Raw genomic sequence first — 15,300 nt, 5'->3', positions numbered from 1 at the left:
GAGGTAGCACTAAGAACCCTCTGCCTGGAAGCACCCTTAGTGATTAGCTGGATTAAATGTATGCACAGAAAGTCAGTCCTTCTGTCACATATTATTCCTGTTTCATATGTGGTGCTCAAGGATAAGCAACATTATAAATCTAGTGATAGTAGTATATATGCAAGCTTTGTGGCTGAGTGCTGTGGCTTAGTAGTATTCATCTGGATTGATAATGGGTATGAGCATTTGTTGAGGGCAGTGGCATGGTTTTGCTAGTTGATATTTAATTCCAGTGGAATAAAAACATCATTGCTGAATTGTTGAACAATATGATTTTATTCACACAATTGGCAGAATGTCAACTAAGATACACAATTACTTCAGATGCTTGGTTTTAGGTTTTTTTCTCCTACTTTTCTATTGTGTTTATGACTATCTCAGTTCTCTCTTTGTTTGTGTTTTCCTCTTTGTTTCTATTGTGCTAAATATCTATTTTGATTCAAAAGAATAAAGACACAAGATATTTTTAAAATGAGCATAACTTTATACATTCTCAGGATGATAGGTTAGCCCCTTCTGAGGCACCTGTAACAGATAAAATTCCTATAGTATTACTAACAAGCACATAATGTTGATAGCAAGCGCAACAAAAAGTCAGCGCTATAGATGATAACATGTAGTTGAACTGTCGTCACCTAACAGGCAAAAGCTAAAGGCTACAGACATCTAGGTAGTTAAAATTAAGGCATCATGTTCACCACTTGATAAGTGCAGTGTTTGTATAGGATCACCCCATTTCTTCAGCCACTTTCCATTGTGGCATGTATTAGCAGCCTAAGAGAACATACACATATCTACCATGAATAAATAAATGCACAACACTAGAGCACTTGCCAGCACAAACAGTTGACGTATATGTAAAGCCTGATGGCACCCATCTTATTGGTGTCATATCAGCTTGGTCTGACTTGGAAGAAGACTGTGCATACCTACAACACATCCTTAAACTGGTTTGATGGTCATTCCCTCTCCCGAGAAAACCCAGAAAACTGCAGAATTCTCAGCACCTTTACCACACTACAATTCCCCGGACTCTTTGGGGGAACCATTACCATTAAACTGGTATAAAGCTGATATATGTTTGCAGTGTGGGGTTTTATGCCTTCTGTGTTTATATGGATCCACATGGTGACTGTGAGGAGATGATACACTCTAATTCCATGGGTCACAATCCAAACCCCTCCGCAGGCATGGGGCTCCTGCTACTGACAGTTGCAGATGTCTGTGAGGAGCCTCTTCCGTTCTATAAGTAGTAAGCACTAATGAGGCCCAATCCAAATTAAAAACAAAATGAAACAGCAACAGCAAATCACATCTCAGGTTAAAGACACAAAATATCAATGATCTCAGGTGAATATTGTTTGTTGAATGAAATAAACATGCATATGCACCTTTACAATAGTATCTGGAAGTTCTAATCTATAAATTTACAGGGTGTCATCACATGAGGCAGAAACCGCACACCTCTACTGGGCTTTCTTCTTCCTAAGTCTTTCCAGCATTGTGATCAGCACAATACATATGCCTCCCCATTTTGGTTTTTTTTGGCCATTTATACAGCCACCAGATGGTGCTGCAACATTATGGCAATATTGCTCATTCACGGAATTACACATCCTCTTTAATGGTGGTGTAATTTATTACTACATTATTGGCAAGTTAAATCATTGTGGGATAAACCTAAAAAAAAACCTTGGGAGAGGCACTGGAGGATGACGATGTCATGAAAGTGACCCACAAACAGCTATGAGTGACTCACCAAGAGTGCACAATAAAAGCCAGAATGATCAAGGAATCAGGGTGTGTAAAGACATACCAAAACCCAGACAAAACAAAATGGGGATTGTGCTGCATTTCCCCCAGCAGGGTTAGTTCAGCTTCCTCCCTAGTTTGGAAAGCAAGTGACAGATGTACTCATCAGTAAACTTGATTCAATCATTTGCCTCACCTCTCCTCCTGTGTTTCAGGTGAGCTAGCTGCTATCTGCTCTTTAAAAAAAAATAAATTAAAAATTAAAGAGCTGTATGTACATTTATAAAATGAAACATACCTTGATCCACTTTTTAAATTGAAAGCACTCAGTCAATTCTGAAATCACTGAAAAGCTGGTCCAAGGAGGGTTTCGTACTATCACTAGTTCAAATCAGAGCTGTGCACAGCTCATGTCTGCTGTGAAGAATGCAAAACTGGTTTCTTCTGCGTTTGATCTTGGAGAGAAGATGGCACACTTGAACAAAACTACTGAACAGCTAATATTATGACTGTGAAAAAACTATGTTTGTCACCCAGACATGTGAAGTTTTCTTCTGCTATTGATAAGACAGAGCATCCTCAATAAAACACAGTCACAAACAATGTGAATTCACCAGGTCATAGGCCCTACATAGTTGGCAGGAAAGAGACCAAGTTGTCCATGTAAACAGCCTTTCCACCACAAGGCATCAGAGTTGTCCAGGACTTCTATGACATCTCCAGTGCAGAACTCAAGCTCATCACACTCCATTGCCTTGAAGTCATACAAGGCACGGACCCATCGTGATCGCTAGTAGCAAAGAAACAGGAAGATGTCAGCCACAGCAGTAAACTTTACAGATCACACACAACATTACATGTTCTCACCAAACCACTAATGGCCCATCCAGGAAAACTTACTTGCACAATAAATGTGGAGAAGTTGTTTCTCATTTGTTGGATCCTCCTTCAAGGGTGTGTATCTGTTGCATGGATATTCCCAGCAAGTGTAATATTTTGTTCTTGGGAAAATAAGATGCTTACCCCAGATACCACACCTATTTCCTGACACCTTTATATTCCCTTTCCCTTTTGTGTCTTACTCTGCTTCTCTAATTTCTGCCAGCTCAGAGATTGTGGATATGGTATCCATTATTTCAAATGACTTATGTCACAGCTATATCTTTTTTAAAAAGAAAAAGTTAAAATGTCTGAGATGACTCTACACTTTTTCCACCATGGATCTAAAGCGATACCCAAGTTCCTGAATTGCATTCACATTTTGCATAATCATAGAATCATAAAATAGGTTGGAAGGGGCCTATAAGACCACCGAGTCCAACCCCCTGCTCAATGCAGGAATCTAAGTCAAAGCATCCCTGAGAGATGGCTGTCCAGCTTCATCTTGAATGCCTCCAGTGTGGGAGAGCCCACCACCTCCCTAGGTAATTAGTTCCATTGTCGTATTGCTCTAACAGTCAGGGAGTTTTTCCTGATGTTCAGCCGGAATCTGGCTTCCTGTAACTTGAGCCCATTATTCCGTGTCCTGCACTCTGGGATGATCGAGAAGAGATCCTGGCCTTCCTCTCTGTGACAACCTTTCAAGTACTTGAACAGTGCTATCATATCTCCCCTCAGTCTTTTCAAGGCTAAACATGCCCAATTCTTTCATTCTCTCCTCATAGGGCTTTTTTCCCAGCCCCCTGATCATCTTCGTTGGGAAATGTCACTTTTCTTTTCAAATGACACATGTGGAAGGATGTATTTGGTCTGGCTCTTTGAATGGAAACTTGCCACATATCCCTCATTGACCTAGACTCTGCCTCTCAAAAAAGACAGGTCTGAAGTACCTGTGGTTGCTGTGCTGGATCAGTGTGTCTCCGGAACATAGATGGTGCACTCGCTTCTCCATCGTCTCTTTGGCCCTTGGGCTCATCTTGAATATCCAGACTCCTGCCACGCCTGTCCTGGAAAGTGAAGAGAATAATACAACCATGCATTTCTAGAGATCTCATTCTCCTCTCCTATTCTGTCCTATTAAATTCATCTTATCTGATTTCCTCTCTCTCATATGCCACTTCTTTGATGCCTGTACTATTAAAGATGGTGGAGGCATTCAAAGGTGTGGCAGAATCTATCACTCCGTGCAATGTATTGGCCACTCCAAAGTATTGCTGTTGTCAGATAGGTTTGTTGTCCACCCCTGTCTGCTGGAACTGGAAGCCAAGCTGTATAATAGCCTCTATTTTCCATAAAATAACTACTGCCCTCCAGATCTCCTAACATCCTTGTTTGTAGCTCTGGAAGTATTTTCCAATTTCCTTTTACAAAATGTAACATTTCAAACTGCCCCTGAGGGTCTCTTCCCTGCATTTTAACCAGCACAAAAGGTCAATGTGACTCAATACAGATAGGCATGTCAATTGTTCTCTGCTAGAGATGTTAAGAGTGAGTCAAGCTCAGTTGGGCTTTAAAGCAGTAGGGTGTGTGTTTGTGTGTGTGTGTGTGTGTGTGTTTTGTTCAATTTTCTGCTTGATGTCAGACATATGACTCATAAACAGTTAGCACACTTTTGTTTTTGATGGGATTTAGCCTCCATGCCGCTCTTTACAGTGGCCACTCTTGTGTACCCATGGTGTAGTTTAGGGCATTTTTACTCCATTATAAGAACACCCTTTCCTTGGATTATGAAGCACTTCCAAGTTGCAGCATATCCAGCTTTAGGCGGGAGACTGCCCCTTCTCCACCAGATGATGTCTCCCAGCTACATCAGCCAGGATTCTCAGATTATTTTTGCAACCCTACTGTGCGCATCACATAGGCAGTCCAGAGAAAAATCAAGCTATTTTATTTTAATGTTGCTCGGCCTATGTTCTGAGCTGCAGAGCATTGTGCCTAATTGATTTTCAGGTTTGGCATATCAATTTGAGCCACTGCTTGGCATGACTGAGTGTAATTCCAAAATCACGCAAGCACAAAGAGGTAGTGTGATGACGCTACTAACCCGGATGGCGGTGCAGCCCTTAAATGAGCAGAGTCTAGCACAGGTGTATTGGCCTTTTTCAGCCCAAGGGCCAAATCTGATTTCAAAGAAACTCTGGGCGGCTGCATTCCATTGTGAGTGGGGCCAAAGGCAAAAGAGATGGGGCCAACCCCCCCCAAATACCAGCATATTATAGTTTAAGGCTCTTACTGGCAGTAACTAAACCTTGTTGTTGTTTATTTGCTCAGTCGCTTCTGACTCTTTGTGACTTCATGGACCAGCCCACGCCAGAGCTTCCTGTCGGCCATCGCCACCCCCAACTCCCCCAAGGTCGAGTCCGTCACCTCCAGAATATCATCCATCCATCTTGCCCTTGGTCGGCCCCTCTTCCTTTTGCCTTCCACTTTCCCCAGCATCAGCATCTTCTCCAGGGTATCCTGTCTTCTCATTATGTGGCCACAGTACTTCAGTTTTGCCTTTCATATCATTCTCTCAAGTGAGCAGTCTGGCTTTATTTCTTGGAGTATGGACTGGTTTGATCTTCTCGCAGTCCAAGAAACGCTCAGAATTTTCCTCCAACACCACAGTTCAAAAGCATCTATCTTCCTTCGCTCAGCCCTACTTATGGTCCAGCTCTCACAGCCATAGGTTACTATGGGGAATGCCATTGCTTTATCTACATGAAACCGCTGGGGGAGGTTATCCGGAGGTGTGGGCTGAAGTGCCATCAATATGCAGATGACACCCAGCTCTACCTCTCTTTCTCATCAAAACCAGATGAGGCAGTGGCTGTTCTGAATCAGTGCCTGGGCACGGTAATGGACTGGATGAGGGCTAATAAACTGAAACTCAATCCAGACAAGATGGAGGGTGGTTAGTGGGTGGTTCGTCTGCCCGGCTAGGTGATATTCAACCTGTTCTGGAGGGGGTTGCACTCCCCCTAAAGGATCAGGTTCGTAGTTTGGGGGTGCTCTTGGATCCAGAACTGTCACTTGAGGCACAGGTGAACTCAGTGGCACGGAGCACTTTTTATCAGCTTAGGCTGGTATACCAACTACGCCCTTATCTAGACAGAGATAGCCTAGCTACAGTGATCCATGCTCTGATAACTTCTCGTCTGGATTACTGCAATGTGTTATACGTGGGACTGCCTTTGAAAATGGTCCGGAAACTTCAGCTGGTCCAAAATAGGGCAGCAAGATTGTTAACAGGGACTGGCCTGCGAGCTCATATTACGCCAGTACTTTTCCAGCTGCACTGGCTGCCAGTCCATTTCCGGGCCCGATTCAAAGTGCTGGTGTTAACATTCAAAGCACTTAACGGCTTGGGGCCAGGTTACCTGAAGGATCGCCTCCTCCCATATGTGCCTGCCCGGACCTTAAGATCATCATCAGCGGCCCTTCTCCGTGAGCCCCTGCCAAAGGAAGTGAGGCAGGTGGCTACTAGGAGGAGGGCTTTTTCTGCTGTGGCACCCCGGCTCTGGAATGAGCTCCCTAGTGAGGTTCACCTGGCACCTACATTGCATTCCTTTTGGCGCCAGGTGAAGACCTTTTTATTTTCCCTGGCATTTTAGCATTTTAGCTTTCTAAATTTTTATCTTTGCTGTTTTAAATCTGTATTTTAAACTCTTGCACTGCTGCTAGGTTTTATTGTGGTTGTATTGTTATATTGTGGTTTTAATGTTCTATATATTTTAAATTGTTTTATTGTGTGTTGTTTGGTTTTAATTTTTGTGAACCGCCCAGAGAGCTTCGGCTATTGGGCGGTATAGAAATGAAATAAATAAATAAATAAATAAATCTATGCGGACCTTTGTTGTCAGTGTGATGCCTCTGCTCTTAACTATTTTATCAAGATTTGTCATTGCTGTCCTCCCAAGAAGTAAACATCTTCTGATTTCCTGGCTGCAGTCAGTGTCTGCAGTAATCTTTGCACATAGAAATACAAAGTCTGCCTTCACGTTTTCTCCCTCTATTTGCCAGTTATCAATCAAGCTGGTTGCCATAATCTTGGTTTTCTTGAGGTTTAACTGCAACCCAGCTTTTGCACTTTCTTCTTTCACCTTCGTCATGAGGTTCCTCAGCTCCTCCTCGCTTTCAGCCATCAAAGTGGTATCATCTGCATATCTGAGATTGTTAATGTTTCTTCCAGCGATTTTAACTCCAGCCTTGGCTTCATCAAGCCCAGCATGTCACATGATGTGTTCTGCATACAGGTTGAATAGGTAGGGTGAGAGTATACAACCTTGCCGTACTCCTTTCCCAATCTTAAACCGGTCTGTTGTTCCGTGGTCTGTCTTACCGTTGCTACTTGGTCGTTATACAGATTCCTCAGGAGGCAGACAAGATGATTTAGTATCCCCATACCACCAAGAACTTGCCACAATTTGTTATGATCCACACAGTGAAAGGCTTTAGAATAGTTGATAAAACAGAAATAGATGTTTTTCTGAAACTCCTTGGCTTTCTCCATTATCCAGCGGATATTGGCAATTTGGACTTAAGTTCCTCTGCCTTTTCTAAACCCAGCTTGTACATCTGGCAATTCTCGTTCCATGAATTGCTGGAGTCTACCTTGCAATAAGACCTCTCTGCCATGACCTTCCCGTCTTGGGTGTCCCTTCATGGTTTAGCTCATGGCGTCATTGAAGTGCTCAAGCTCCAGCACCACAACAAAGTAACGATCTCCTTTGCTGGAGAACTAAACCTTAGGAGAGGCATTTCAACCTTTAAGAATGGGGGGCATCACTCACACACACACACACACGGAAACCACCAAATGATTGGTGGTTGGGAGAGAGGGAGTGGCTATCTGGGGAATCCCAGAGGGCCATATTTGGCCCCTGGGCCTGATGTTCCCCATCCCTGCTCTTGCACATGTTGGACCCCAAGCCTAATTCTGCCTTCATTGTGTTACCTGTTTATGCTGCCAAGGAGTCCATTGACCCACATCTTTCTTGTGTCCTGATGCTCCTGCTTCTTTTGCAGGTGGGCGAATCACTTCCTGTTCTCTTTTGGCCTGATTCAAAGCACACACTTCCTAGAAAGAAAGAGAAGTTCCTTCTGTTAGGTTTTGTACTTCCTCCTAGGTATCCTTTCCCGTAGGCAGCGTACCTGTTTTTGAGGACCTTAGATTCAGACCTTGACCTGGTTCGTGTATCACAAAAGCCCATTGGTTTAAAAATCAATGGGCTGTTGGGGACAAGTGGGAAAGAGCTGGCAGTGCTGCTCGCAGTGTGCGACAACCCATGATCGGCTCCTTCTTAAGTTGTGGAATGTGACGTACAAACATGGACCACTAGCCCCTGAACAACCCAGAGGTCCAGTTTCACATGTCGTGCTGCACAACCTACGAAGGAGCCAATCATGGGTTGTGCGTTAAAGTGGAAGAGGCGGGCGTGCTGCACCTGCTCTCTCCTGCATGTGAACAACAACCCATCATTTTTTAAACTGATGGGTTGTCGTTACATGTGAACAGGAACTTTGTCTCTCTCGTAAGGTTTCCTAGTGAGGTAGCCATGTTAGTCCATGCTGCAGCAGCACCACAACAAAAAGTCTTGTGGCATCTTAAAGGCAAATACATTTATTATAGCACAAGCTTTCATAGAATGGCATCTAGTTCATTGGAGGTGCTGTTCCACTCATGTCCTGCTTGTGGGCTTCCCATAGGCATCTGTTTCATCGCTGTGGGAACAGAATGCTGGACTAGAGAGGCCTTTAGGATAAATCCGGCACAGCTCTTCTTAGGTTCTTGTAAGATGCCACAAGACTGTTGTTTTCTCTTGTGTTTTACATGAGGCTTAAAATGGTGCTTTAGCTGGTTTGCAAGGCAAATGCCTAACCTATTTGCTCATTACAAATCCCTCTTTTCCAAGTCAACAATGATCAGGGCAGTCACATAATAAATAGCATGAGAGGCTCAAAGGCAATGCAAGCCTCACATTTTGAAATGGTCATAGCTGCAGCTCATCTGGGAGCTTCTGCTGAGAAATTTTGCATATCTGGACTCTTTACCACCATTTGATGCTGGCAACAAGCAATAATGATATTTTACCAAAGCTAAGTAGGTGTAGACCTGATCAACAACCTGGATGGAAACTACCAGAAGCCCCATGTAACTGAAAGATGGAGATAGACAGATAGACAGATAGATAGACAGAAACGTGTGTTGTTTTTTATGGGAACTACTTATAAAACAGCATAATGTTTGTAAGCGTTTCTTTTCTAATATTTAGTATCTATGTTTACAGTGGGTAGGATCCAGGATCTGATCCCTTGGCCTGGTTTGGGGGGAATGTACTTAAGAACTACTGAATATTTTACATGGCAGCCAGATTGGTATATTAAACACGTGAATGAGAGACTCATGTCCCTAAGCATACTGAGCCATGACCAATGGTGTTACATTATTTTTTAAAATAATGGATCTAGCCCACAAACTGCCGAAGCCACCAGTCCCAAATGTTTTAGCTCTTTGGTAAACTCAAGCACTTTTCTTACTATTTAAGCAAGAAAAGCGCTTACTGTTTTCTTACTGAACAGAGCACCGTAAATGTCTAATCCTAATCACTGTTTTTTAAATTTTCATTTTAAAATGAAGTTTCAGGATTAATTTGTTTTAGCAACTGGATCTGCAAATATTCCTACAGTTCCTGTAACCCTAGCCAGCAATGGGCAATATTGGAGCCAGAGAGAACCATTTAATTACTGTGTATAACTTGGTGCTGCTATCAGCCCCGCTTGCTGGGTATTTTCACACTTGAGGTTTAAAACACCTTTGAACCTCTCTTGCACATTTTATGTGAACTTGTTTCAATAATCGCTAATGCTGAAGAGAAAGCAGAAAAATAGACTTTTGTAATGTAAATGAGCAATTCAGAGCCACGGAGGCCTTATCTTTACAATAGGTTTTAGTCTCATAGTTGAAAACGCTCTTCTTGGCCATATCTAGCCTTAAACAGTCTGTTTTAACGATCCTTAATCCCTTGTCACACTTCCTCCTAACTCAATAATCTGTCCTCTTTTGTTGATGCTACTATTTTATTCCAGTATTTATCCTTACCTACAAATAAATGTCTTTACATCCTAGGACAGTGTTTTAAAAATGAATAACTGGTGGGTAGGAAGTCAACCAGATAAACTTCTATGAGATACAGAAATGAATCATTTCTTCTCTTTGGACTCAATAAAGTGCTTCTTCCTGAACAGTGTGGGTTATAAAATGCCATTGCTATTGTGAGCACATACTATTTTCTGCCGTGCCTCACCATTCACATCCTGGTAATTTAATATCAGAGTCCGCTTCCTAGTTAAGCAGGGCTTTGGTTACTGTAGTTACCGTGCATTCTCCCTCTCAACACTGTAGTGTTCGTAATGGTTTGCAACCTCTGATCTGCTGTTTCCTCATTCTTCTAGCATAGATTGAAACAAGCTGCCAGCGGCCTAGGAACTCTCCACTTCCCAAATACGTTTCACAATTTTTCTCCCCGCCCCTCTTTTGTGTTTCATTCATTCCAAGAACTTTTGCCAGTTTGTTGTCACTATGCTTAAAACCATGCCTCTGTTTCAAACATCAGTGCCCCCTTTGCATTTTGTGCAGATTGCTTTGTGAATAAAGACAAACAATAGACTCCACAGTGAAATAAAACTTTCAGCTCTTAGAAAAAGTATACTCTGTGTCCTTTCAATAAAACAGCATAAATACTTCTCATCCAGTCCATCATAGCTCCCATCTTCTATTCTGTTGTTCTGTTCTATTGTTATTCTATTGTTGAATTATAGTGTTCTGTATCATCGTTCTTGCATTCTCTTCTGTGGAATATATCATCTCTTTTACTCTTGCCTTACTTTTCTCTTGCTGTAAATAGTACCCACATACTACAGTCCCATGAAGCTATGCGCTCTGTTTTTCTCATTCCATACTGGTAGGATCTAACTCTCCCAGTGTTCTTGTATAACAAGGATTGGGAACCTCTGGCCTGTGGGCCAAATGTGGTGTGCCAGGCTGCCCCATCTGGCCCTTGGGGCCTCAGACAAGGCCCTCCCTGAAGCTCTGCCCCCTCAGAAGAGAGAGGGGTGGGAGAGCAAGTGAGTTGCGGCTTCAAACGCTCCTTGAGTCTACAGCTGAACCTGCTTTGTTCCTCCCTTGCCTTCCCCAGTGGAAGAAGACACAGGAGGAGCACTGACTGGTCGGCCCCAGCACGTGACTCAGCCAGCGTTTGGAGGAACTGCCCCCCCCAGAACTGCCCGAGTCCCTTTGCCCACCACTAATGGTCCTGATAGGGAAAGGTAAAATGGATGTTGGGAGGGGGTGGGGCTTGGTGATAGCGGGGGAGGCAGGAGCCCCATCCCCAACATCATCCAGCCTGCCAGACTGGTCCAGGGCAGTCAGGTATCCCAGACCACTCCAGTTCCCCACCCCTGTTGTATAAATATAGATTCATGTTAAAGATGTATGAGAATTTTGTTTCAGTTTGTTTTTGACCAGGATTTATCCAGTTTGCACCTTCCAGACTGAACACAGCCGCAATCTGCAGTTGAAGGCTGCACATTTCCAAGTTTGCAATGTGATTCGTGAACAACAACAACAACAAAAAAGCGTTCTACAGCATGTGTACATTTGAAAAATGTGCATAAAAATGTGTACGTTTGAAAAATGCACACAAATAAGCTGTAAACAATGAGAGAACAATGTATACATCTCAAAGACATGCACAACTGATGCGTACATCTGGAAAAATACACATTGAAATACACATGAATTTTCATGCAAAAACAAACAAAACTCACAATCTGATATGGGCTTGAGTCAGAACGAACATTGAAATGGAATTTGAAGAACTTCAGCAAGCTTGAGTTTTGCTCATTCGCACATCCCCAAGTTCTAGCCAGAGGACCAAAGCTCTATTTTGTCATCCCTTTATGGCTCATCCTGGACCACTGTGTCCTGATTGGAATGTCCACTAAGCCCTCAATATATACTGAACCAGTGGAGGCCAGTGGCGCCGATGTCAGTGGGGTGGTAAATCTGCTCCGGGTTTCAGTCAGAACCAGTCAGAACTCTAAAGGAGCTATCTGAGGTGCCTTGGATAGTTCCTTTAGAGTTCTGACTGGTTTTGACTGAAACCCGGAGCAGATTCACCGCCCCACTGACACCAGAGCCACCAGGCTACACTGGCCTGAACAACATGGAATCTTCAACCACTTCCTTCTGATGTGTAGTGAAGTGACAAAGAGACTGAATAGGAACACAGGAAAGTGCCTTATATCAGGACAGACTTCTCATGTAGCGCAGTGTTGTTTACTCTGGCAGTGGCTTTCCAGGGTCTCAGACAGGGGTCTTTCCCGTCATTGGCTACCCGATAACTGGAGGTGCCAGAGGCTGAACCATGCAAAAAGTGGGCTCCAGCGCTGAGCTGTGGTCCCTCGGGAGGAAGTCCCTGGTTCAAAGCTCACCTCCAGGGCTGACCCAAGACATTTTGCTGCCTATAGTAGAAATCCTGCATTGCATGGCCCCTCTCCCCAACCCACTCCCAGCGGTCTACCCCAGTTCCTCTCCTAACGTGATGGTCCCAGTACAACTATGACAAGCAGATTATTAAAGTAATTGGTTTATACATCTGACATGCACACCTGATAGCAGTCACACTGAAATCTAGGGCTTATTCTATAGACTTGAATATGATAACCATGACTGATTTGACCTGAGTGAAATCAGACCAAACGTTTTTCTGTGATCCATCACAAAGCATTGAGAGTGATAAAAAAGGCTTCTTAAACAAGGTAATAGCAAGCTATGAGAACAACATCTCCCCCCCCCTCTCTCTCTCTCACACACACACACACACACAGATATCCACAACAATCAAACCCAAATAGTTTCAGAAATGTGGGCTGTTAAAAGATCTGAGGCTGTTCCTCTTTCCAACTAGTCAGCATGAGTCCAATGCCACCAAACATGCCAAAGAAATAAAAATGGGGAACACATAGGGGAGGGCGGGGGGTTAACTCTTCCACTTCCATGCCATTTCCTCACTCTAAATCACACATCTTCATGCTGCTAATAGCCTAGCTGGTGGCGGGGGGGGGGGGGGGGAATACAGGTGTCTGTGTCATGCCACCAGGGGGTGGTGTGTGTGTGTGCACTGCGTAACTGCAGCCCCTCCTGGTTGCTTTAGAGTAAATAAGTAAAATGAACAGCTTGGTGATCCATTTACAGATCTCCCATGCCTGATCGCTTCTGCCAATGTAGGTATAGGAATACTGATCTACTTTACAGGGTTGTCATATGAATTACTAAGGAAATATATGTAAAGCCCTGCAAAACTCTAAAGCCCTATAAAAGCTAAGTTTTATTACTCCCTACATACCCCATCTGAAAGCAGCAGACTACTCCAGGCTATGATGCATAAGTACAATAATTGGGTCTCTTGAGACTTTGAAACTGCCGACATAGAATGTTCTTGTGCAAACATATCTGAGGAAAGGAGGAAAGCAGTGGAGGCTGGTGGCTCGGATGTCAGTGGGGCCATGAATCTGCTCCAGGTTTCAGTCAAAACCAGTCAGAACTCTAAGGGAGCTATCCAAGGTACTCTGCACCTTTAGAGTTCTGACTGGTTCTGACTGAAACCCAGAGCAGATTCACCACCACAGTGACCTCAGAGCCACCAGCCTCCACTGGAGAAAAGCCCTTATATATGCTCTCCTGTTAGGCAAGGGGGCCTATGTGCTGGCATGTAGGGGGTGAGGGCCTTCAGAGAAGGTAACTTCCTGCTCCCCTCTTTTATGCCAGCAAGAAGCCTTTCTTCTAATAAGGCAGCCTCCCCCAACATGAAGCCCTCTAAGATGTATCAGACTGCAACTCCCAACACCCCAATAGCCATGCTGACTGGGGATGATGAGATTTGCAATCCAACACATCTGGAGGGCACCATTTTGGGAAAGGCTGCAAGAAAGGATCATGCAAAGGGCTTCCTCTCACCCACTGCCCCCTGTGATCTCTGCATTAGTCAGGCCCCTGGTCTTCAACCTGTGCATTAGGACTCACAAGCCCTGTGACCTAAGGTGGGTCACAGCAGAGGCATCACCACTATTTTCTGTATTTAAATGTGTGTGTGTGTGTGTGTGTGTGTGAGAGAGAGAGAGAGAGAGAGAGAGAGAGAGCAGAAAGATGGGGTGATCAGAGGCAAGTAGGACAGTAGATCTCCTATGTCTTTAATAGTGGTGTCGAAAGCAGAATTTCATATTTCCTTTCTCCAGAATGACCCAGGTAACATACCAAGTTAACTGTAACTGTTAAAGGTGCAGGAGCCCTGACCTCCCTTATGTCTGGTGGCCCTAGAAAGTAAACTAGGAAGATGATGTCACACGTGGGCAACTCATTTCTGATCAGTGAGAAGTTTCAGGGTTTCCAGCAGTTACCAGAATTCAGTTTCCTTTGAAGGAGGACAGGGGGGAATTATGGTGTTCCTGTGTTATAAGGCTTATTTACACCAAGGATGGGGCACATGTGGCCCTCCAGATGTTGCTGGACTGGAATTCCCATTATCCCTCACCATTGGCTATGCTGGCTAAGGTTGGTGGGAGTTGCAGTTCACCAACTTCTGGAGGACTGCATATTTCCCATCCTAGTTTACACATATATACAGGCTGAGTGTATGATGGAGGATCACAGCGTTAGCACTCCAACAGATTCCTGCTCCTCATCAGATGTCTAGGGGAACTCATAGTGCCATAGGATATCCTGCAGAGAGCAAAGTAAGCTCTCTGCCTCTGTTTCAGATCCAGGTCCAGCACAGACTGACTTCCTGTTACACACATCCCCTCCCTTTATCTAGTGGGGAAAAGAAAGACAAATCATCTCCACCCATCACCTATGCCTTCTTGGGCCATCCCAGCTCCCATTGAAACACATCACCCAAATGTTATCAGCTATTAATTGTCCTTTAAGAGGTTGCCTCAAGGAACCCACATTAATAGCTCTACTTACAGAAATCTTAAGAGTCTTCATAGTTGGAAGGGATCTTGAATCTCTTTGCAACCATAGGCACTGGGCTGTAAGTGACCCAGAAAGGTCATTCATACCAGCCCCCAATCCATAACACTAGTCATATAGGATTAAAAATAAATAGGTGGGTTCCATGCTGCAGGCTGTATTTAAAAGTGGGTCCTGGATCTGGAAAGATGTAAGACTACTCGGTTAAGGGATATCAAATGGATTAGCCTTTCAGGGTTGGTTGCTCATGTGCATACATGGACCTCAGGAATAGCATATAAGATTGGTGGAAGGAACCATGTTATGTGCATTATATAATGCGCCAGGATAAAAACAGATAGGCTGGCCAATCTCACAGGGAAAGCCTCCTTATTAAGATTTCTAATGCCATACTTCCATACCAACACTCTTAAGGGTACTTCCAGATGGACAGTTCCTGGCAATCATAAGACATTGTGCATTTATTCCATCTTTTCCTCCTTAATGGGTTTCTTGTGGGAAGAAAAAAGAAGCTTTGGGAAAACACGGTGTGTGTGTGTGTGTGTGTGTGTGTG

General features: G+C 43.9%; 1 protein-coding gene across 2 annotated transcripts in view; it reads right to left on the bottom strand.

The window, feature by feature from the left end:
* Positions 1-293: 293 nt before the first annotated feature.
* Positions 294-15,300, bottom strand: part of GRAP2 (GRB2 related adaptor protein 2) — a 74,230-nt gene continuing 59,223 nt past the window's right edge. The window contains exons 6-8 of one of the 2 annotated variants that reach the window (XM_084809888.1): positions 7,670-7,792; positions 3,621-3,737; positions 294-2,581 (exon numbers count right to left, since the gene is read on the bottom strand). In XM_084809888.1, the coding sequence (XP_084666014.1) occupies positions 2,402-2,581; positions 3,621-3,737; positions 7,670-7,792 (420 nt within the window). In that variant the 3' untranslated portion in view covers positions 294-2,401. The remainder of the gene's footprint in view (positions 2,582-3,620; positions 3,738-7,669; positions 7,793-15,300) is intronic. The other variant, XM_084809889.1, reaches the window with a different exon arrangement.

Source organism: Heloderma suspectum, chromosome 7 (genome assembly GCF_057233095.1).
Source record: "Heloderma suspectum isolate Gila_16-S chromosome 7, 16-S_ref, whole genome shotgun sequence".
Taxonomy (NCBI): Eukaryota; Metazoa; Chordata; class Lepidosauria; order Squamata; family Helodermatidae; genus Heloderma; species Heloderma suspectum.
The sequence above is the reverse complement of the archived record's forward strand: the minus strand, read 5'-3'. Positions and strand labels throughout refer to the sequence as shown.